Source organism: Lissotriton helveticus, chromosome 5_1 (genome assembly GCF_964261635.1).
Source record: "Lissotriton helveticus chromosome 5_1, aLisHel1.1, whole genome shotgun sequence".
Classification (NCBI taxonomy): Eukaryota; Metazoa; Chordata; class Amphibia; order Caudata; family Salamandridae; genus Lissotriton; species Lissotriton helveticus.
In genome coordinates, this window is record NC_136065.1 from 318,437,985 (window position 1) to 318,462,114 (window position 24,130).

The window sequence follows — 24,130 nt, forward strand, 5'->3', positions numbered from 1 at the left end:
TAACATGGGCTCTATCTACAACAACAACTGGCACTTTCACATGGAGGGTATATACAAGTGATGGAGTTCGCTTTACAGAAAAAGGCAACAGGGTGTTCCTCAACAACTTTAAACACTGCATCCTGTTTTATATGTGTAGTTATCAATCATCTACACACAATAAACACAAAGGCTCCTCTCAAAGCCACCCTATTTGAGTGGGTGTCTGAGTGAGTCTGTGAGTGGGTACATAAGTCTCTGAATGGGTCTGCAAGTCTGTGCAAAACTCTCCGAGTGGATCAGTCAGAGGATTATGTTGTACATTGGGAAGTATTATGAAGTTCTTACTATTGGCTTTGACATGCCCTCATGTCATCTTGAATTCAGACTTGGTCTTGCTTGAGCTTTTTGCGCGCACAGGCAGGCCCTCAGATTACTCAAGTTGAATAGGTTATTCATGTTCAAGGTTACTCTGTTTTCTGTGCTTTTGAAGATTGTTGAATGTACTGCTGCAGATTTTCGTATGCTCTGTTAAGATAAAGGCTGGCACACATGAGAATGCAGAAGGAACGAGAGAACTTCTTTCCCCTGCTTGTTTGGAAAGTGGCCAATTCCATTAAGTTTCCTTGGTGCAGAGGAACGCCTCTCAGAACCTTCTAGTGTGTTTTGAGATTATAAAGCTGGGTTTTGTTGACTTAGAAACTGGGATTGGAATCCAAATGGGGACGGACACATCTGCTTCAGCAGAACCCCGGTTTGATGAGGCTCTTAACCCCGTCTGTGAATACCCCAGTCTGGAGTGGGCTACGATTCAGTGTTTGCAGCCGGTGAGGCGATTTGTTTTTGAGTATTGATTTTGTGATGTGAGAGTGTTTGTGTGCACATCCAAGTTAATCATCTGATGTATTTAGTGTATACATATCTTTCTGATTTCTTACAGGACATCCAGTATTATCTGCTTGTGTTTCATTTCATATTGTTATCCATGTATTTAACAGTTGCATTTGCCACGTGTGTTATTATTGCTTGCATATATACATATATCTATATATACATTTAAATGTTGTTCATTTGCCATCTGGAAAGCCTTTCTGTTAGAGAGCATAGCATAAATAAAACCCCAAGCCTTGTTCTTTAAACAGTATTTGATGTGCTTCATTTCATAAAAGTGAAATCCCTTTCCAGGTGGTGTTGTGTTGTTTTTATTGCTTTTTTTTGTTTGAGCCTCCGTTTGGGAGGGTGGTCATCTTCTATTATCTGGGAGTGTGAAGCAAGACAGAGTGGGTGCCTGTGATTGGTTTCATGAGTCTCTGAGTGGGTGTGTCAGTGTGATTGGGTTTGTGAGTGGGTACATGAGTGTCTGGGTGGATGTGAGAGTGAGTGGGTCTGTCAGTGGGTGCATGAGTGGGTCTATTACAAGTGAGATTATATATATATATATATATATATATATATATATATATATATATATATATATATATATATATATATATCAAACTCCAACTTTCCTCTCAGTGCCTCCTGCACGGAAAAGTTCGCGGACAACCCAAATCAGCACTCAAGGCAAAGATATAAGGTACGCTTCTTTTTATTGCATAAGGTGGGTAAAAGTCATCAGACGCGTTTCGGGCACGTCCGTGCCCTTGCTCACTGATAAATTACTGAGCAAACAACAATCATTTAAACTAGGCAGGTTGGCGCCAAAAGTTTTTTTCAAGCCAAACTAAACATGGTAGTAGGACTATCGCGACTCATGAGACACTTAGCTCAAACACTTTTGAGCGCCATTTTGTAGTAGTAAAAACATATAGATGAATCAAGTGTCATACATCTAAACAGTCGACATAAATGTAGCAATATACAATTTACATTCAAGGTGGGGAGTATATTTAGTGACTATCATTGTCCAGATTAATAAAGCTCCAATGCCTTAATACATATATACGCCCCCCAGTCTGTCGACATATTCAATTACGAAAAATGTATTTATGCTATTGTTATACATGTTTACAGGGCACAAATGCCATCAATCATCCATACGTTTAAAATCTCTAGCTATACCGTTTGTCTGTCGGGCTTACACTGCCTATCTTGCATAAACCTAGACATATCTACGTTTGTGTGAATGGGCCTCAAAATTACCAATCTCGGGCATGTGTTGTAGTCAGAACCTCAGGGTTGCCAGCAAGACATACATTCATATAAATTTTCTATCAGATACCCCCATATTGTTTGAAGTAGATATTCGCAAAAGAGCGGGCCTGGTATGGAGCATAGTGGCTAGTTTACAATTATAAATTAGACGTATTTATGATTCTCTTTTAATCGTAAAGCCCGAATGTAAAAAGCCCCCTATGTCTACAAAGGCATACTCATGTATTAGACCACTGTACAACACACCTGGCAAAACAGTTTGTCTCATTAACTCGCTAGTTAGTCCTATATTCTATACATATATATATATATTTATTTTTTTCAGCGATATTTGTGAATCCGTTCGACATTACACGTGGCGCCGCTGAGCATCGCAATGCATTTGCAAACATCATACGAGGGGGGAATTATTGTTTTATGTTTTGAATGAATGAGGTGTCACACAAACATCCCTAAATATTCCAGCCATGGGGTCAGGGTACCTCTATCCTTACCCCTTTTACCACTTTTGTTCTTCATTTTCAGCACCAGGGACAATCTCCCATTACTTAAAATGGAGCAGCAACTTTCTGCTCATGTGGCACCCATTCAATCAATCAATGCATTCCTGTTGGCATTCTCGATTGGTCGTGAAGTAGTTGCGCAATCAGTCGCAGCTCTGGATATGCAAATTTTGATTTTCTTTAAGATCTCAAAAACTACTGAACGGATTCACGCCAAATATTAAGGAGTGAGCTTTCTGTCATTCCGTTGAGTGGTTACGGCTGTAGTCATGTTCAAAATACATATGGGAATTAAAATGGGAAACACTTTTTTTACCCCCCGCCCCTTTTTCTTAAGCCTTCCTTGATGCATCACCCCAAAACTTTCCATCCACTAGAATCACCAGCATACTTTTTTGGGGAACATTTTGTGAAGATTCACCAAACAGCACCAAAGATCTAGCCAAGCCAAAACATGTGTTTCCTTTGGAAGGTAGGTTTGTCTATAACTACCATATGTATATACGAACACTGACATGCTACAAGAATAGGCGGTGAATAATGCGGAACCTTCACAGAAGTTAAATATGCCAAACGGGACAGAGACAAGATACTTGAAGAGATTACAATTCTGGAGTTGGAACAGAGTAAAATGGCTAAATTGGAGGTTATAGTAAAATGTGAAAAAGATATGGAAATCAAAAAAAAAAAAATGTGAACAAATAATTAGAGAGAGAAAAGCCACGAAATTTACGAGGGATAGGTTAGATTATTAGAGAGTCGAAAAACAGCAGAGGGGCCCTGAAACTATGAATATATACCAAAAGGGGAACAACCCGCCAGGGCGAGAATACTAGAGCAAAGACATTGAAAAGGGTGTTCCCTAAATATAGGGGCAATCTAATCAGACATTCAGTTAACCCACACCCCCACAGAGAAAACAAATGTATTCAGAGAGAACTTCTTTTATTTTAAATTTGTTATATATACATTGTTTTTATAGAAAATTAGTTTCATTTAGACAATAAAATAATGTCTGTAGAGTTTTAGAATCATAAACAAAAATACAATATAAAAACTAGGACACGCAACAGTAATTCAGAAAGAGGGCACAAAATCCATTCACTCATACACTCAAACACACCTAATGTACAGTCTGATTCATGCACAAACATTCACATACGTATCATCACACACAAAAGCGCCGACGCGCGTTTCGGACAAGTGCCAATACAGGCTTCCTTCATCAGGGCGCACTTGAGATGGAAAAACAAGGCAGACGCAGTGAAGGACTCTCTGAATACATTTGTTTTCTCTGTGGGGGTGTGGGTTAACTGAATGTCTGATTAGATTGCCCCTATATTTAGGGAACACCCTTTTCAATGTCTTTGCTCTAGATTATTAGAGAGGCCAAATCTATACCTTCGCTCAATGCTTTGACACTATACGGAGACGAAGGTTATCAAATTATAATGGTCCAGACAAGAGAGATCATGAGCAACGGCAACAATGGAAACTAGTTCGGAACTGAGCTCCAAGCTAGACACGAACCAAGAAGATGGAGCCGGGCTTTCCAACCGAGGTAGAGACGCCGACGAGTCCCCTTCAGTCATTGATGAGTTGCGTCTTTTACGCACAGACAGGACAATGAATGCCAAACAAAGACTTCGAAGGAAAGGAAAAAACCATCAAGGAACTGCAAAAAGTGAAGGGGAGGGCATGGAATTACGCTCAGGGGCCAGAACAAGGGAGGCACGTTATCGCAAGTAAGCCTGAGCTCAGCTACCGTAATAAATACAGACTTGGAACTCTCAGATGGAGAAGTCAAAATACTTTCACTCTGGCTTTCTTATTGTACCAGAACTAATTTTAACTATGGCCAAACTCGCATTGACTTTTTCAAATTCATCAGAAAGTTAAAACTGAGAAAATACTTCCACAATAGTGTGGAACAACCAGCGATGAAGCAATCTGATACAGGAACTCTAGCTTCTAATCTGGTGAATCAAAGGTAGAAAAGATATAGTGGTCCGCCAATCTGACAAAGTAGGTAATGTGGTTTTGTGGCCACTAAGTATGTATAATAATGAGGTGAAATCACAGTTAAAAGACAGTGTTACCAAAGAGTCCCACAGAGAAACCTGGTGACGGTTAAAAACAAACTTCACAAGGATCTAGCTAGATGGAGAGGACTAGGAATGATTACACAGGAAGAGTTTTTGTACCTAAAGGTTGATGACCCCATCATACTCATGCTGTATCGGATCCCAAAGATCCATAAAAATCAAGTTGCCTCACCCGGAAGACCCATTATATCAGCGATTGGTAGTATGTTTGAGGCAACCTCCAGACATATAGATCACTTTTTGCAGGAGTTTGTCAAGGGTCTTCCTGCATATGTACAGAATACATGACCTTTTTTGAGATGGGTACACAACATCACCGGGAAAGGTTAATTCCTCCTGATCACGTTAGATGTGGCCTCGTTATGTACAAGCATAGCACATGAGGATGGGCTCAGAGCCATGAGACACTTCCTGAATGAAAGACCATTAAGCTTACATCAACACGCAGGTATGCTAATGGAGATGGCAAGGCTGTGCTTGGAGAACAATTTCTTCATGTATGGGAACAACACATACCGACAAGTTAGAGGAACAGCCATGGGTACCTGCTTCGCCCCCAGCTATGCTAATTTGTATGTGGGCTGGTGGGAGGAGCAGGTGCTCCGGGTTAGACTTGCTAGGGAGTGGAGGGAGAACGTCATGATCTGGACAAGATTCATTGACGATCTCTATTCTATGGAAAGGCTCTGAGGAATCAGTAAAACAATGTGTTAGAGCTGAATGACAACACTTTGAACTTACAATTCACTGATACCATTAGTAGTTCTTGAGTCTGCTTTCTAGACTTTGAAGTGTATGTGAAGAATAACAGATTCATACATGCATATACAGAAACCCCTCTGCAGGGAACTCCATTCTACACTCACAGAGCTTCCACCCACAAAAATTGAAAGATGTATTCCATATGCAGAACAATTAAGAATGAAAAGGAACTGCAGTGAGATGTCCTCATTAAAACAAGCTCAGAGCGATTTAACAAAACGATTCACTGAGAGAGGATATAGCCCACACGTGCTGAACCAGGCGCTAAATAAAGTTGAGAAGATTAGTAGAGAATCACTGGCATTCCTTAGAGAAACAGGCAATCTAAAAACAGTAGGGGTACAAATGTCATACGTAGGATCGCAATGTCTATCATACTAGGGTGAGAGACTGCTTGAATAGCCATTGGTATCTAGTTAAAAGGGATCCCTTACTGAGTAATACAACTACATGCAAGCCTCTACTTACTTTTAGGAGGGCAAAATCAATGAGACAAGAACTGGTGGTCAGCAGCCCCGAGACAGGGAACTGAGGGTTGGCGGAGGGCCAGTCCGGGTTTCGTTAAATGCTCGAAGTGTAAGGCCTGTAAATTTGGTCTTAATATAAAAGAAGTACAATCACCCTTACTAAAGAGTCGATGGAGAATCAGATATGTCTTCAATTGTAAGAGTGAGTTTGTGGTGTACGTCCTGCAATGCACTTGTCCCAAACTGTACGTGGGTAGCACCATCCATGTGGTGCACATAAGAATACTTCAGCACATAAGGGCAGTGAAGAATAATGATAGAAGGTACCCCTTTGCTAGGCACATTAATGAAGCAAATTGTGGGAATGTGAATGATCTCTCATATTATGTAATAGATTATGTTGCAAAGAGCAGATGAGGTGGAAACCGTGAACAGAAATTACGACAACTTGAGCCTAGATACATAGTAAAGTTTAACATGAAAATTCCGTTTGGCCTGAATTCTGAAGAAGACTTGTATCTACATATTTGAAAATATTGGTTCTTTGTGGCTCAGAGCAAGTATTAGAGAACTACATGGGAATAGAGGAATGTTGAGACGAGAAAGTGTATCTTATGAACCAATTTATTTAGAGAAATATATAGTTGATTTTAATTTGAGTACCATTCATCACAAGAAGATAAATATCCTAATAGTGAACATAGTCTATGAAATGGAGGTTGACAGGAGCCCTGGCCAGAACGGTGGGAGCTGCATCTTTTTTCTTTTACATTTTTACAAGTTACACTTGCACTTTATACAAATCAACACAGTAGTATTTCTGTGAAGAAGTCAATATTTATTTAAATGCTTGTTTTTGTTTTTATCAAAAGTGTATGCACATCCATGTGACTGCTGATTTTAACAAGTGTTACAATGAACTTGCATTTTACAGATGGGAGGCAGGCTGTCAATCCATTGAATAACGGCCACTGGCACCTCTAGGCATGTGCACTTTGTATGTTGGGAGTCAACTTGATTTATAATGTTCAAGAAACAATGTCTAACAACTGAATCCAGTAATACCACGTTAAATCAGTTATTGTTATATTATGCAATAATACACTTGCACTTTACTTGAGCTGCTCTGTGACTGTCAGTAAATAACAAGCACTTGCGATTTCTTTATTTACAAGATTTTTACCAAACGCATGAGCAATTATCAACCGTAGAATAATAATAATCTGTGAGGTGGTGTTCAGGCCCAGTTTGTGTAAATAATACACTGGCCCAGGGGATTACCTGTAGGTGGTTCCATTGTTCGGGATCGAGCGTGGTTTAAAATTAAGTAACTATGCATTTTACACTTGTGTTCACCTCATGATATATATATATATATATTTTTTTTATTATTTTATTTTTATTATGCGTTATCACATAGATATCTTATTTTAATAGCACCTCCACTTTATTTTAATCAGTGAAACTATCAGATAACATTGTATAAGATTGGTTCTAGAGAGATATCGTTATCAGCTCGAATCTAACATTCTTTTAGGTCTAGTTTGAATAGTTGTGATGAAATGTGTTAACAAGTAACATAAAAACAGAAAATAACAAAAATGAGGAAAATGTAAAAAATATATATTTTTTTAAATTACAATAAGCAAGGAGCTTTTTAGAAATGTATTGATTTCTATAGTAAGAGTAAAGGGGATTCACTCTTTATGAATTTTCCGAACATCGGTTCTGGGTGGAGTGTTTTCTATGTTTGTTGTAACAAGAAATCATGTGACTGGTAGTTCTTGCATTTAATGTTTGGAAAGTAATAGTGCTCATTGTGTGAGCAAGGCAGAGATGCTGAAACGTGTGTCAGCGAGAAAATAAAAACATGAGAAATCCTAATCGAGCCTTTGTGTCAGTGTCTGGTTTCTACTAAGGAATTGGAACTGGTGTTTATATATACATAGTGCATTGGAGGGCGCAAGTTGTAGTTATCCCTGTAACCTTTGTTTTTTCAGTATATTTACATATATTTTCACATTTCCAATAGAATTTTTTAGAATTTGGTTGTCCATAGCTATATTGTACAAGACTGCACTAACAGCTACTGTGTACCGTTTCCTACTCTGTACTGTATGTTTACTGTATTCTTGCAAATGTACCTATGTAAAGTCCCTCCTACCCTATCGGGTGTGGGGAGCGGCATATAAAATAAAAGAGGTAAAACAGTAAAGATTAAAATATGAAACTCAACCACCAGTCTCAACACTTACTATGCCCACCAGCAAACAACTAGCTACTTTCATCCTATGTGCTGCATTATATCTATAAAGGAAAAAATATGGGATGGCAATTTGCATCCTGAAACAGTTTCAACTTGCTTAGTGTGTATTCTTGCCCACTGAACACTATGAACTATGAAACAATGTGAATGGTTGTTTAGAGGTTTTATTTACAATCAAACAGAAGCAGAAAGAACACAAAGAAGCAACACCCTGGAGGTTATCAATGGATGTCTGATGGAGCTAAAAGGACAATTTACATAATATTTTGAAGCATGGCAAAATATGGATCGAATGTATGCTTGTTCCTGTCACAATGAGGAATGGGGGGGAAAGGGTTTGCTTCTTAGATGGACGTATTTTATGTTTTGTACCAAGGAGGAAAATGGTCTAAACTGATTTTAAACCATGTTTTCTACAAACTAATTTGCTCCAGTTTTTCAATGTGAATATGGCCTGGATTTAGATCTTAATGGTCCTACCGCCATCTTGCGACAGTGCCGGTCGATGAAATCTTGCATAATGTCACCAATGCAAATTACGTGCACTTCACACACCGCCATTAACATATGTAAGCCAATATTAAAAAGTGAGTAATCAAGATGTAAAATGCATGCATTCTTAGAACTTGTAAACTGATGTTTGGAGAAAAATGGTTGACTTTCCAAAATATAAATGAAGCGGATATCGGAGTGATAAATTGTGGCTTTGTAGAGACCTACTACCTATATTATTACCTTGGTGCCAGGGGACATGAGCTATGGCTGTTATGCATTACCATTGTAAAGCATTTCAAACTGATAGTGTTTTTCACATTACGGCTGGTAAGCCTGCCTGATGCACGGAGGCAATAACTGCTGGTAATCTTGCATATGGTGGCTATTAATTTAATCTAGTTTGTTGTGGTCCCCATTACAACACTTATTAATATTAGTAGCTGGGATAATTTTCATTGAACACAAGTAGCTCTTTTTACTGAAAAGTTTGGAGATCTCAGTCTTTAAGCCTGGGGTCAAGAAAGGATATTTTAGTATTCCTGCCTTCTACCACAAATGGTAATTATGTCAAAAGTGGGTATTTTCTAAGACTTCTATAGACGGCCACTACAACAATTTCCAGAGGGGACAGTTTGAGGAATAGTTAAGCTCCTAACAAGCGTTATGATCTGCCTTCCCCCAGAGCCCCTACATGTCCGCTCCCACAGATACATTATACGGGGATATACTTCTTCACTATCGATTCTCCCTAACTCAGGATTGCTCTGTACATACACTGGAAGGTTTAGCTCACTGATACGAACTAAAGGACAACCTTCAAATGTATATCTACCGCCACAAATACAGCAAGCAATGTACTATAAAAGTCATCAAAATGTGTACTGCAGACTTTTGGATTATGAATAGTGTACAAAATAACATAGCTTCAAAAAAATAAATAGTACTGCACTCACAGGAACTTGTTTTTTTTTCTTGCAGGTATAACCATATGAATATGTAACAAATCAATTTTCTACCTGGACTGCATCGATTGCTTGTTGGGCAGCTGCCGTTGCTGTCGAGTTGCTCCATGCAGCATTCTAAGAGTGACACCTGCCCAAAGAGAATATATTTTATTATTGTGCCATCAGCATACTCCGCATTCAGGAGTACAACGTGCAGTACAGTGCTACTGAAATACAAAGCATTATTAAATGAACACATAATAATAATAATAATAATAATAATAATAATAATAATAATAATAACAATTGAATTTGTAACTACAGATCATTAAATTGAAGTTAAATCCCAGTTTTATGACAAATTGAACTCTGTGAGGCTGGGTCATATAATTCGAATGGCCATTAAAAGATACAAAAAGCTATAGATTACTTCCAAGGTCATAAAATAAGTAGAACATGTAATATCATCGAATTTTCATGTGTGAGAAATGGACTTTGTCTCTGATAATGGTCAGTCAAAGCATGAGAAGTTCCTCCCATTCCCTGCACCATGGGCCGCGGATTGATAAGAAAGTGTTAACATCATGGTCGACGTAGCCAATCAGATAAGTAGTTGATACTGCCATTGCACACATCATGTTTGTGAGGGGGGCAATGTCAGTTTCTGGTAATCAGAGCATGCGTGGGTACTGCTATTAGCTACACCCCGGGTTTCTGTCTGATTAGACCATGGCCTTCTGCTGTCATTGCTTAAGCCCAGAACCTGCTAGAAACCAATACATGAGTAACTACAGTCATGGTTCCTAAGCTTTAGTGTATTCATCATCATCATAAGCTTTAGTGATATTTTGACAAGCAAGACTGGCACAGAGGCCTCCCAGCCAAAGAACCGGGAAGGACAGTTGAAATACCAGTTGTTACTGACTTAATAAAAACCGAATTGGGTGATTTAGTGCTGGTCAGAAATCAAACACTAGAAGACCTTATTTTCAATAGCTGTGAAAAAGACAGTTTTACACAAGTCCATATAAACCCAAAAAAGCTCCCCTTGCAGGTGGTACAAAACGTTTTTTTTTAAATGTGCTTGTTTGGTTGGAACTGGCCTTCTTGGCTGTGTTCTTGGTGACTGGTGACAATGCGGTCTTCAAATTAAACAGATCGCCGACTGCACATTTTTGCTGCTATGTTGTTTGACAAGGCCTTGCTACTTGAACCTGACATAAGACCGACAGCAGGAAACCAGCATAGTTAACTTATTTAGCTTGTAAATGCGTGGATGCTTCATATATATCTATTTCAATTATACACGGTATTACACTTAACTTCAGATACAGGAACACTATACAAAAGGGAAGGCATGGCAGGGCATAGCTGATGGGACTAAAGAACCATGAGCAAAGCCTATAGTGTTTGGCTGATGATTCATTATATACTTTAATGCAAAGTGCGCTGACGTCAACAATGACATGGTGGCGTTACATAAAACTAAAAATAAAATAAATATGATTACACATATTCCTCCTCTTCTCCTTGTTATTTCGTTCCTTCTCTGGCTATTCTGCAGAACGGGGCGGGGGAAGAACAGCAGCAAATCTGCGTCTTTGTTTACCTTCCCCTAAACTAAAGTCAGGAGGTGTCTGCAGTCAGGCTGCGGGGGGGGGGGTTGCAAAAAAGTACAAAGAACCGGACACCGCATTGCTGCGTTCACTTATTTTTGAAATCTAAATATGTCACACATGGACAGAGAAGCTTTAATAGGGGAAGATAATATAGGCCAAAAAACGTTCTGTGACTGTAGTTGCCATTTTAACGTGCTCGTAGAAAACCATATTTAATGAAATCATACGTGGTCTTATTCAGAAGACCATTAAAAGATCTAAACTAGGAGAGCGTAGGGCGTCTGCCCCTTGGTTCTCTCCTCAGTTGAGGACCCAACGTCAGGAGTGTAAGAGGGCTGAGAGGGCCTGGAGGCGGACTTACGACCCAATGGAGAAATTGAAATTTCGGGCAGCCATTAAAGCCTATCATCATTCTATCTGGGATGCTAAAAAGGTCTATTTTGAACATCGTATTGATGAGGCTGATAATGTCTGCAAAGAAATCTTCAAAGTGGTCCAGGACTTTATCTCTCCTGCTGTCTGTACCCCTAACCATACTCATACGGATGCGTGGATACAACAACTTGCCACCTTCTTTGTCAGTAAGATTACAGCCATCCAGGCTTCTCTCTCTAGTGCGCAACCGGTTGTGAGCCACCCACCGCCACTTCGTTCGGTGGAAGACAATGGCCCTTTCCTTTTTGCATTTCCCCCTATGGATCTTAGTACATCTTTGGAGTTGCTGTCCGGCCTGAAATCCGGCTCTCCTTTAGATCCATGTCCGGCCAAATGCTTGGGAAAAGTGGCTCCCGCCATTAACATCTTGGTGAACCCCCTGTTGAATACATCGCTGTCGACAGGGGAGGTGCCTCTGGCCTGGAAGCGAGCCATGATTTTACCACTGCTCAAAAAACCCACCTTGGATCCCTTGATACATGCCAATTACAGGCCAATCTCCCTTCTCCCTGCTCTGGCAAAAGTGGCCGAGCGGTATGTGCATAGGACAATTTCCAGTTTCATCGAAGGAAACGACCTATTGCACTCTTCGCAGTCCGGCTTCCGAGCTAATTTTAGCACGGAGCTGGCTCTGCTGGAGGTCACTGATGCTATCAGGGAAGTACTCGACTCGGGGGGAAAGGCCGTGTTAGTCATGCTTGACTTGTCGGCGGCTTTCGACACCGTTCCTCATGATGCCCTCCTTGTAAGACTCTGGGAGTGTGGCCTTCGAGGAACGGTGTGGAACTGGCTAAAATCATTTCTGGCCGACCGCCGGCAAACGATCTGGGCGCCTCCTTTTTCCGCTGATATGGCTCCGCTAGAGGTGGGAGTCCCGCAGGGCTCCATTCTCAGCCCTATGCTGTTTAACATCTTTATGGCCCCTCTGGCGGAAGTCGCGGAATCTTTTGGCGCCCGGATCGTGTCTTACGCTGATGACACCCAACTCCTGTTCACATGTGACAGGGAGGGGTCATTTGATGGCTTAAAGATCAGGGATTGCCTTAGTGCGGTGTTTGAGTGGTTCAGAGGTCATGGCTTAAAATGCAACTCTGACAAGTCAGAGTTGCTTTTTTTCGGTTGCGCACCGGAACATGACTGGAAATCCTGGTGGCCCCAGGATATGTTTCCTCCTGACAAGGTTGCTGCCAAGGCGAAGAACTTGGGAGTGATAGTGGACTGTGAGTTATCCTTTGGACCTCACATCTTGTCCATTGTAGGGAAGTGCTTCGGCATCTTACGGATGTTGAGGAAATTTTTCCCTCTACTGTCACTCAATCACAGGAAAACAGTCGTACAGGCATTAATCGGGTCGCGTCTGGACTACGCAAACGCTCTCTTTCTGGGTCTACCAAAATATCTCATGACCCGTTTGCAAGTAGTCCAGAATTCGGCAGCCCGTGCTATTTTTGGACTCCCAAGGAGAGCTGGCGCCACTGCCTTATTGAACACTCTTCATTGGCTACCCATCTCCAAGCGGGTCCTTTTTAAATGCCTGACTGTGGCCTTCAAGGCCCTTAATGGTATTGGCCCCAAATATATTGGGAAACGCGTTTTTCGGTATGTGCCAAGCAGGAATCTCAGGTCATCGGGTCTGTCTTTGCTTAAAGTTCCTGTAATTCGTCGTGCACGATTGGGAGGTCGTTCTTTTCGCTATCTGACACCCAAGGCATGGAACGAATTACCAGTGTCCCTGAGATCGGCTCCATGTCTTCTGACCTTTAGAAAGGATCTGAAGACATGGCTTTTTAAGAAATAGTTTTTCTCTTTGTTCTTTTTGTTGTGTGGTTGCTTTCTATGCTGTCTTTCTTTGCCAAAGCGCCGGGATGCTCCTCGGAGTTGCCGTGCGCTATAAAAGAAATAAAGTAACATAACATAACATAACATAACATAACAGAAGGCAGGAGTCCAAAATGTTGGGCCGCAAGTTTGATCGCGCAACCGCCCAGAGGTAGAGCCCTCTCAAGACAAACCTTAAGTATTCCACAAAACAGGGACACGGAAAAGGTGAAACGAAAAGAAATAACACCGCCACAAAAGCCTTTGATTCTCATTACAAGACCCATTGCTCTCACTTGCATGCATTCGCGCAGCAAGGATACCAATGGCCCTCGTGCAAGGAAGGAAATCCACGAGTTACATAGTAAAAAAACAGCCATAATTTGGGAACAGCCGCACTGGTGCCACTGCACCTGCAGCCCTATTGGTGGCTATGCTTCTACCTATATCCAATGTTTCCTTCTCGTGGTAGGCAGGGGTCGAAAGCACTACAGATACCCCACACAGGATGTTGAGGCTTGGCGGCAGCTTGTAACACCCTAGAAATTAGCCTAACATGTTTGGCTCACCCCAGCCATGATACACTGGCCATCAAGAAGTACCATGTCAACAAGTCTTCCATTTGACCAGAGCGCACAAAAAATAAAACAAAAATTCTGAAGGGGATGCAGAAGAACTTGTGGAAAAGTGTATGCTTTCCTCCATCGATAATGAGCAGGAGCTCCTCTTTTTAAAAACATTCTTAACTGAGTTCTAGATGCATGCTTAAGAGAAGAATACCGTACGCGGCTGGCTGCTGCTGTATTCCAGGGAGGGCTTTTTTCAGTACATACCAGATTTCCGACAGATTCAGTGGCAACCTGCAGAGTCAGCCGTGACAGGAGCAGAGCGGTGTTTGGCCATGCCATGACCGGCAAAAACCAAAACCTAGGGGGGAAAAAAAGGACATAAGTCAGAGTAAGAAATCAGGCTGCGGTACTGAGCAGGAAGCTTACACCCCGACACAGAGCGGAAGGACTGAAGTCACAAAACGCAAATGAAATGCCTCTTAGCCGGGCTGGCTGCAGTTGTTCGGCTCACAACAGGTGGTTCAGACTTTTTCCTGAGGGTTAGGGGTTGTATTCGGAGCATGCTGGTGGCAGCAGTGTGTACACAGGGCTGTCAAGAGGCCTTTAGCCGTAAGTGACATCTTCATTAAGTCCTTGAAACTTGAGCCAGCAGCGCGTTGCATTCTGGACTGGCACTTTCCTTTTTTCCGTTATAAATATAGACTGATACATCCCAGTATGCAAAGTGCGCTTATTGGCGGATTGAGCCAGATAGGACATATGGCCACCAAGCAGAAAGATTGGTTATAGGAGAAAACCTTACATGCCACTGCACCAGTGGAAGTAAACTGCACACACAAGAAGAACAAGCATAAAGCCAACAGGTCTGGCTCAACTGCCACACCATGTAAACAAAGGCATTCACAAATACTTTGCTATGTTAACCCTTGTCCTTTTGGCTTTGCCAATGCTGGAGGAGAAAAAGGAGTATTACATTTTTTTTTAAAATAACACGAATGCTTACGCTATAGAATGCATATGTAATCCAGACAATAGGCAAGAGAGTAATACTGCTCTGGTTGGAACCAAAGCTCACGCTATGTATATCTTACATTTTTTTTTAGGTCTCGTCCTCGAGACCTATTGCTGCCGAGATGCCTCTCAATGGAGACAGGCACACGCAGCTATTCAGACTGGGCACGCGCACGTCCAGCCCGGCCCCACATTGACACAGCAAGTCAGCCTCTCTCACTCATGCGCGCACACACAGCCACACCCACGCATGCACACACATACGCACACCCCCCCCTCCTTACCTCACCTCACTTCTAAAGTTCCCTTCCGTTGAATGGCGCCCCCAAAGCATCCCCAAAAGGCACTTCCCTACAAGAATTCCCCTGTTCACACGCACACACACCAGTGCTGGGGGCGCTTACTTGAGCATGGCCTCTTCTTTCTCCTCCTCCTCCTACTTCTGCTGGTCCATGACTGCGCTCCTCCTCGGTCAGGTGGCTCAGGTCAGGGATCTCGGGGGCCGGGCGCGGGCCCTGCACCAGGGGGCCCGCCGCTGCCTCTCAATGGGATCCACCAGCAGCAGCGTTCCATCCGCGCGCCCCGCCGGCTCCGACTCTAGCCCCAGCATGCGCCTTCACCACGCGTGCCAGTTGAACGTGGTCACCCTCACGAAGAGCGCGCGCCGTGTAAGGCAGCAACGGAACGCGAGTTCACGCGCCTCCACCCAGGGCCTGCAGCTCCGATCCATTCCAGCGCACACTGCTCGACCAAATGCTCGCCACAGCACCTCCTGAGGCCTACAGCTTCTCTAACTGCCCACAGCATACCGCACTCCCCTCCACATATCCAGGATCTGCAGCTCAGTGACCCAGCGCCTACAGCTCTATACATTCAATGTACACAGCTCCATCTAATGCTCAGAGCCCACAGGTCCACCAATTGCCCACAGCTCCAACCGGCGCCCACCTCCTCCACGAAGTGCTCGTAGCTCCTGCTCCATACGATAGGCACAGCTCCACCCAGCGCCCACAGCTCCACCCCATGGCCGACTACAGCTCTACCACAACCTAGAGGTCACAGCTTCACCCAGTGCCCTCCAGGGCCCCACCAAGTACATAGGGGACTGCCCAGGACCCGCGGCTCTACTCTTTAAGTACCCAAAGCTCCAGCTGGTCCACCCGTGGGGCCCACCTACTCCAAACCCCTACACGACCCAGAGGTGCCCGACCCCTAAACAAAGAGCCCAGAGTGCAGTGCGCGAGTTGCCTTTAGCACCAGTGAAACCTCCGATCACACTCGCACAAGCGCCCTGTTCAAGACCAGTCACTGCACGTTTTTCTGTTATTTCGTTTTTACAAAGCACTAGTGCACTCGAGAATGCTTCATGGCGCTTCATGACATCTGTATGTGCGCGCGCGCCTCTGTGTGATGTGTCTATTCAGTGCAGGTAATAATAGCCCATAAGATAGCTCAGTGAGTTGAACCCTAGCTAAAATGATCTCAGTGTATCCCTTAGGTTGTTGATCACAGTACATCAAAAACGATGTTGGGGTCGATACTTATAAAACTGGATTTAAGAGCCGTAGGCGACTCCGATCATGAGATGTGCTGCAGAATTGTTCAATGTAAGTATTGCGGTTAATTTTCATTTCAACACCTATAAGGAGCGCTCCGCCCCGAAGAGCACAGGGGCATTTTGCATCAGCGAAAGCCACAGCACAAGAATTAACAACCAATAGGAAAGCAATAGAAGAAAGAAAAAAATGGTAAATGAAAAGAGCACAGGATACGCGGTATCAAAGATAACATTTAATTAATTTTAAAAACTCGCGGGTGCTAGCAAGTGGCAGTTCTTAGCATATGGTGATGCCTCTTTCACCCCGAAAATTAGGACACTTGTTCCATTTTAATTGGCTTAATTAAGTTGACATTGTCTATTAAACTCACCCTGACTTTGGCAATGGTCGGCAAAGAGCCATATTTTGCTTCCTATGTTCTTCTCGTGCGGCCCACTGGGGACGTGGACTGGGGTTGCAGCCTACTTGTAATCTGAGTGATGAGTTTTAACGGGGTAAACCCTAACAACTATCTGACCTGGGTCAGTTAAAACAGGTACGTATGAAGTGGTCAGAGTGTATTTCTTTTCAAAGCATCAAATGTCACATATAAACATAGCGTTTCTCAAATCATAACCAGTCCATTTATATAGTGCATATTTTATTTTCGCACATAGTAGAACGGAAACTTAGCATCAATCAATAAGTTCCGGAAATCTTTGGATCAAAAGAGTTTGTAAAGAACATATAAATCAATTCAATGAATCACAAAAAAAAAAACATATAGATCAATTGATCACTGACAGTGAGCCGATCGTGAGAGATGCTAGCCTGCAATGCTTGGTGACGAATAGAACCACTGGGGCAGTGTGACCCCCTGTGCACCCTGACGGCTGCATTTGCATACAAGAAAAAGAATTGAAAAACTCTAAACTGCGACTGGATTGCTACGTCCCAGTTATACTCTTCACCATAGGAACCTAGGACGGTCCTACATTAATGGCCACTGGATGGCCTGACGTAAAGCGCTCCTGTCCTATCTATGTCCTGATGAAGACCCCAGAATGAGGTTTCCATTAACCCTTACACCAGACGGGGTCGAAACGTAGACCAGACCACACCTTTTCTCTACGCATAGGAGAAAATAAATGGAGTGAAACAAATCCTATGTAAAAGAGCAATACGGAACTACTGATCTTAATCAGACTGTAAAGGTTTTACTGAATTGCAATGTGATTGTTTTATGGTCACAACACCTTTACCCAGTCCCCACACTTATTCCATCACACCTATCCCACCTAACTACCTCTTTTCCTTTGTCACCGAGAGCGCATTGATATACAACTATGTAAATAATATGTTATAACTCATGACTGATATAAGTTACACATATGATCTGTTTCTAATCAATTGATCTATATGTTTTTTTTGTGATTCATTGAATTGATTTATATGTTCTTTACAAACTCTTTTGATCCAAAGATTTCCGGAACTTATTGATTGATGCTAAGTTTCCGTTCTACTATGTGCGAAAATAAAATATGCACTATATGAATGGACTGGTTATGATTTGAGAAACGCTATGTTTATATGTGACATTTGATGCTTTGAAAAGAAATACACTCTGACCACTTCATACGTACCTACTTGTAATCTGACACACACACACACACACACACACGCACATCACCACCCGCAATCCAGGTAGTTATATATGTGGGCGCTTCACTGTGTAATTAGCTACAATCAATCATCGAGAACTTGAATAAAGTCTTTATTGCTCGATTAACAAAATTCATTGCAATTAAAACAAGATGTGTGTACTTGCCGAGATACCCGATTCAGACGGGAGATGCCCGAATTTTAAAGTCAAAACAGGTTAATTCAAGTCTTCCTCTCTCGTTAAATTGCCCCTTTTCAATACAAGTCAATAGGGTAAATATATCCTAATTTTTTTAATGTCCCTTTTGCTGCTTTCCAAATGTTTGCATGTATGAAAAAGTCTTTGTCAATCTGCATTTTTCTTGTGCACGAAAAGAGGACTGGAGTACGTGGTACACGAGTTCGTGCTTTTCCCGAAGACGTAAGGCCTTATACATTTGCCTTTTGACTTCTTTACTAGTTCTTTCTTCCGTTTGGCTTATTTATTGTGAACAAAAACTTAAAAGTAGGTGAACATAGCTGTTGTTTTCTTTAGGCAGAACTAGATTTATAACTGGTCCTGTATGTTTTGGAAACAAATCATCTCTCCTTACTATTCATGATTTATTTTGTTTACTCCTACTTTAAACATGTAGTTCTTACCTGGCGCACCACTAGAAGCATTCGTTCTCAGTAGTATTACTCCACTCAGGGCTTTAACCGGGGTGAAAATAGTGGCTGGGGTGGTCTTTAAATGGAGCGTGGTTTATGTAATTAGGAGCGTGGCTTAAACATGTAAACTACATTTCTATGATTTCCTAAGTGTGCCATCTGAACAGTATTTTGGGGACTCTGAAATTTTTGTTATTGCATCAGATATGTAACACAACTGACAGACTAAAACCAGCCAGAACTTATGACCTTGCGATGATTTTGATGTAAATAACTAATATTGGAAATGTTTTAATTATGTGACTGAATTGTTGAGTTCTGTGGAAGGGGCCTTCAAAGTGTCTAAATTACACCCATTATATTCACTCAATTTTAGACATACATGCTCTATTTCTCTCTGCGCCCTATAAATACACAAGTAAACCTTACCAGCTCTTGGAGCAGCGATATTGTATATGTTCTGTGTGCGTGTGCCTCTGTTCCCGGTTTTCGTGCCTCTGTTTCCGGTGCTCGTGCCTCTGTTCCCTGCTCGTGCCTCTGTTCCCTGCTCGTGCCTCTGTTCCTGGTTTTCGTGCCTCTGTTCCCTGTTCGTGCCTCTGTTCCCTGCTTGTGATCCGGTTTTCGTGCCTCTGTTCCCTGCTTGTGATCCGGTTTTTGTGCCTCTGTACCCTGCTTGTACCTCTGTACCCTGCTTGTGCCTCTGTACCCTGCTTGTGATCCGCTTTTTGTGCCTCTGTTCCCTGTTCGTGCCTCTGTTCCCTGCTTATCATCCGGTGCTTGTGCCTCCGTTCCCTGCTTGTGCCTCTGTTCCCTGCTTGTGCCTCTGTTCCCTGCTCGTGCCTCTGTTCCCTGCTCGTGCCTCTGTTCCCTGCTCGTGCCTCTGTTCCCTGCTCGTGCCTCTGTTCCCTGCTCGTGCCTCTGTTCCCTGCTCGTGCCTCTGTTCCCTGCTCGTGCCTCTGTTCCTTGCTCGTGCCTCTGTTCCTTGCTTGTGCCTCTGTTCCTTGCTTGTGCCTCTGTTCCCTGCTTGTGCCTCCGTTCCCTGCTTGTGCCTCTGTTCCCTGCTTGTGCCTCTGTTCCCTGCTTGTGCCTCTGTTCCCTGCTTGTGCCTCTGTTCCCTGCTTGTGCCCTGCTTGTGCCTCTATTCCGTGCCTCTGTGCCCTGCTCGTGCCTCTGTGCCCTGCTCCTGCCTCTGTTCCCTGCTCCTGCCTCTGTTCCCTGCTCCTGCCTCTGTTCCCTGCTCCTGCCTCTGTTCCCTGCTCCTGCCTCTGTTCCCTGCTCCTGCCTCTGTTCCCTGTGTCCATGCCTCTGTTCCCTGTGTCCATGCCTCTGTTCCCTGTTTCCATGCCTCTGTTCCCTGTTCGTGCCTCTGTACCTTGCTTGTACTCTGGTGCTTGGACCTCTATTCCCTGCTTGTGCCTCGTTCCCTGCTTGTGCCTCTGTTCCCTGCTTGTGCCCTGCTTGTGCCTCTGTTCCCTGCTCGTGCCTCTGTTCCCTGCTCGTGCCTCTGTTCCCTGCTTGTGATCCGGTTTTCGTGCCACTGTTCCCTGCTCGTGCCTCTGTTCCCTGCTTGTGATCCGGTTTTCGTGCCTCTGTTCCCTGCTTGTGATCCGGTTTTTGTGCCTCTGTACCCTGCTTGTACCTCTGTACCCTGCCTGTGCCTCTGTACCCTGCTTGTGATCCGCTTTTTGTGCCTCTGTTCCCGGCTTGTGATCCGCTTTTTGTACCTCTGTTCCCTGCTCGTGCCTCTGTTCCTTGCTCGTGCCTCTGTTCCTTGCTCGTGCCTCTGTTCCTTGCTCGTGCCTCTGTTCCTTGCTCGTGCCTCTGTTCCTTGCTCGTGCCTCTGTTCCTTGCTTGTGCCTCTGTTCCTTGCTTGTGCCTCTGTTCCTTGCTTGTGCCTCTGTTCCTTGCGTGTGCCTCTGTTCCCTGCGTGTGCCTCTGTTCCCTGCGTGTGCCTCTGTTCCCTGCGTGTGCCTCTGTTCCCTGCTTGTGCCTCTGTTCCCTGCTTGTGCCTCTGTTCCCTGCTTGTGCCTCTGTTCCCTGCTTGTGCCCTGCTTGTGCCTCTATTCCGTGCCTCTGTGCCCTGCTCGTGCCTCTGTTCCCTGCTCGTGCCTCTGTTCCCTGCTCGTGCCTCTGTTCCCTGCTCGTGCCTCTGTTCCCTGCTCGTGCCTCTGTTCCCTGCTCGTGCCTCTGTTCCCGGTTTCCATGCCTCTGTACCCTGTTCGTGCCTCTGTACCTTGCTTGTACTCTGGTGCTTGGACCTCTATTCCCTGCTTGTGCCTCGTTCCCTGCCTGTGCCCTGCTTGTGCCTCTGTTCCCTGCTTGTGCCTCTGTTCCCTGCTTGTGCCCTGCTTGTGCCTCTGTTCCCTGCTCGTGCCTCTGTTCCCTGCTTGTGATCCGGTTTTCGTGCCTCTGTTCCCTGCTCGTGCCTCTGTTCCCTGCTTGTGATCCGGTTTTCGTGCCTCTGTTCCCTGCTTGTGATCCGGTTTTTGTGCCTCTGTTCCCTGCTCGTGCCTCTGTTCCCTGCTTGTGATCCGGTTTTCGTGCCTCTGTTCCCTGCTTGTGATCCGGTTTTTGTGCCTCTGTACCCTGCTTGTACCTCTGTACCCTGCTTGTGCCTCTGTACCCTGCTTGTGATCCGCTTTTTGTGCCTCTGTTCCCGGCTTGTGATCCGCTTTTTGTACCTCTGTTCCCGGCTTGTGATCCGCTTTTTGTGCCTCTGTTCCCGGCTTGTGATCCGCTTTCTGTGCCTCTGTTCCCGGCTTGTGATCCGCTTTCTGTGCCTCTGTTCCCGGCTTGTGTGTGGCTGTGTGTGTGGCTGTGTGTGTGTGTGTGTGTGTGTGTGTGTGTGTGTGTGTGGCTGTGTGTGTGGCTGTGTGTGTGGCTGTGTGTGTGTGTGTGTGTGTGTGGCTGTGTGTGTGTGTGTGTGTGTGTGTGTCTCTGTCTGTCTGTCTGTCTGTCTGTCTGTGTGTGTGTGTGTGTGTGTGTGTGTGTGTGTGTGTGTGTGTGTGTGTGTGTGTGTGTGTGTGTGTGTGTGTGTGTGTGTGTGTGTGTGTGTGTGTGTGTGTGTGTGTGTGTGTGTGTGTGTGTGTGTGTGTGTGTGTGTGTCTCTGCGTGTGTGTGTGTGTGTGCAAATGCAATAGGTCTCGCATTTGCGAGAGATTAAGCTATTGGAATTGTAAATGACAATGCCATTTATTTATATGTTTTAAAAACAAAAATAATGTCATGAGCAATGCCAATAGCTCTAACTTTAACAAGGACGAGACCATTGCATTGTAAATGCTTGTTAACAGTATGTGAAAGTGATAGGTAAAGCTGTCAAACCAGATCTTAAAAGGTAATGGGTGGGTGATGAAAGAGACGGGGACACATAGACCATGTCAGGATTGCAGGCTCTCCCCCCGGACCAGGGGTTTTAATAAACAAGCATTGGCAAAACCAATAGGTATCGACTATGTGAGAGCTATTGACTTTGCCAATGTCTTTTAGCCATGTTGTACAGTAGAGCAGCTACTTTTCAGCTTGGTTAAAAGTTAGTGGCATTGTGAGAAGAGGGTAGCATAGAGAGGCGTAGAGTAGAGTGGCACTGTGTGGTGTGTTGTGGATAGAAAACAGAGGCCTAGAGCAGACTGGTGTAGACTAGAGCAGCACAGAGAAGTACAGTTGTGGGTGTACGTAACAAAAGCGTCAATAAAGACGATAGATAAGGTAAAAGGAACATAAATAAGAATAGGTAAACAGGAGACCAGCCTGTGTTAAAAGTAGGAAAGCACATTGCAAGTCCAGGAATAATACCGAAATGCTTACAAAATAAAATAAATACAGAGTTGCACAAAGACGAAGAAGAACACATGTACTTGGTCCATGCTACAGGGAGGAGCAAACACAAGAAAGGAAAGGAAGCCTACTGCAGCTAAGGAAACAAAAGATTGCAAACAAGAGTGACAACAAAAACAACTAATAGTATGCTGTGGTTGGGTTGTAAATGCAAAAACAACAGTTGATGGACAGAATGCAAGCCAATGTAATGCATTCACCCTAGTACAGAGATCTGGGCCTAAATCCATCGTTTTGTGCTCACCATGCCATTCCAGTTTGAACCCAGCCATATGCAAATCAGTCTTGACCCTGTGCCTCAAGGGAACAGTCCAGCCCGAACTGCCAAGCCAGGTCCTCCCTGGACTGGAAACAAGCATCCTAGGACCGGTTTCGGGGTTTCACCCCTCTTCAGCCAGGATAGCTTGATTGGCATGGAGAGCACGGGACTCACGTCTAAGCATACCCGTCCCACTCGGGGTGACAAATGCAAAAACAACAGTTGATGGACAGAATGTAGACCAATGTCATACATTCACCCCAGTACAGAGATCTGGGCCTAGTTGAGTTGTAAGTACAATGAATTGTAAACAATACGTCTCGCTGCACGGCACAGCACATGCAAGCGAGGCCTAAAGAGGAGAGTAGAAAGAGTCAGGTTCCAAAAAGTCCGATCGAAAAAGTCAAAACCATTATGTTGCATGAGTGAAGTAAAAATGTAATAAAAGTTTAAGATCTTTCAAAACGCTGCATGAAAGAAAGAAAACTTTTTTTTAAATTGTTGGTCCTAATACCCGTCAGACAGCGATTCCATAAACTTTTTTGCTTTTTCCACCTGGTTTATGTTGATCCTGGTGTTGCCTCTGGGCACTTTCCCACTGTCAATGCAGTGTGAAAGTGTGCGCGCCCTTCAGACCTGTGTTGAGAAGTGGCAAAGACTAGACCTTCTGAAACATCGGCCGGTATGCCATCACAGGCCTGTGTGCGCACACATGCAGCTACTCGTGATTAAACTCATGAGCCACCTGCCAGGGCAATCTGCTGTAGGTGCGTACCCGATCCTGCCATCACAGGCTTGTGCATGAGCACGGACACACATATTAGTTAAACCCGTGCCCAATCTGCTGTTGCAGACACAGGCAGGCATACTTGCATCCCTGGCGCTGGGAACTATGAGTCAGTAGTGAGGAATACCTGTGTGTTTCACCCATCTACGAGCCTCCTATTCTACCAGAGATATCGGGCGTCAAAGATCTCCCACGAGGGACCTATACCATCTACTTGTGACATCTGGAGAGCAGTGCCATCTCAAGTGCCCACATAGGCTACTGAATCC

At 43.9% G+C, this 24,130-nt stretch overlaps 1 protein-coding gene across 2 annotated transcripts in view; it reads right to left on the reverse strand.

Moving 5' to 3' along the window:
* Nucleotides 1–24,130, reverse strand: part of C5_1H1orf159 (chromosome 5_1 C1orf159 homolog) — a 292,203-nt gene that overhangs the window by 188,679 nt on the left and 79,394 nt on the right. The window contains exons 3-4 of one of the 2 annotated variants that reach the window (XM_078642367.1): nt 14,381–14,474; nt 9,748–9,823 (exon numbers count right to left, since the gene is read on the reverse strand). In XM_078642367.1, the coding sequence (XP_078498493.1) occupies nt 9,748–9,823; nt 14,381–14,474 (170 nt within the window). Of the gene's footprint in view, nt 1–9,747; nt 9,824–14,332; nt 14,475–24,130 lie in introns of both variants that reach the window. The other variant, XM_078642366.1, reaches the window with a different exon arrangement.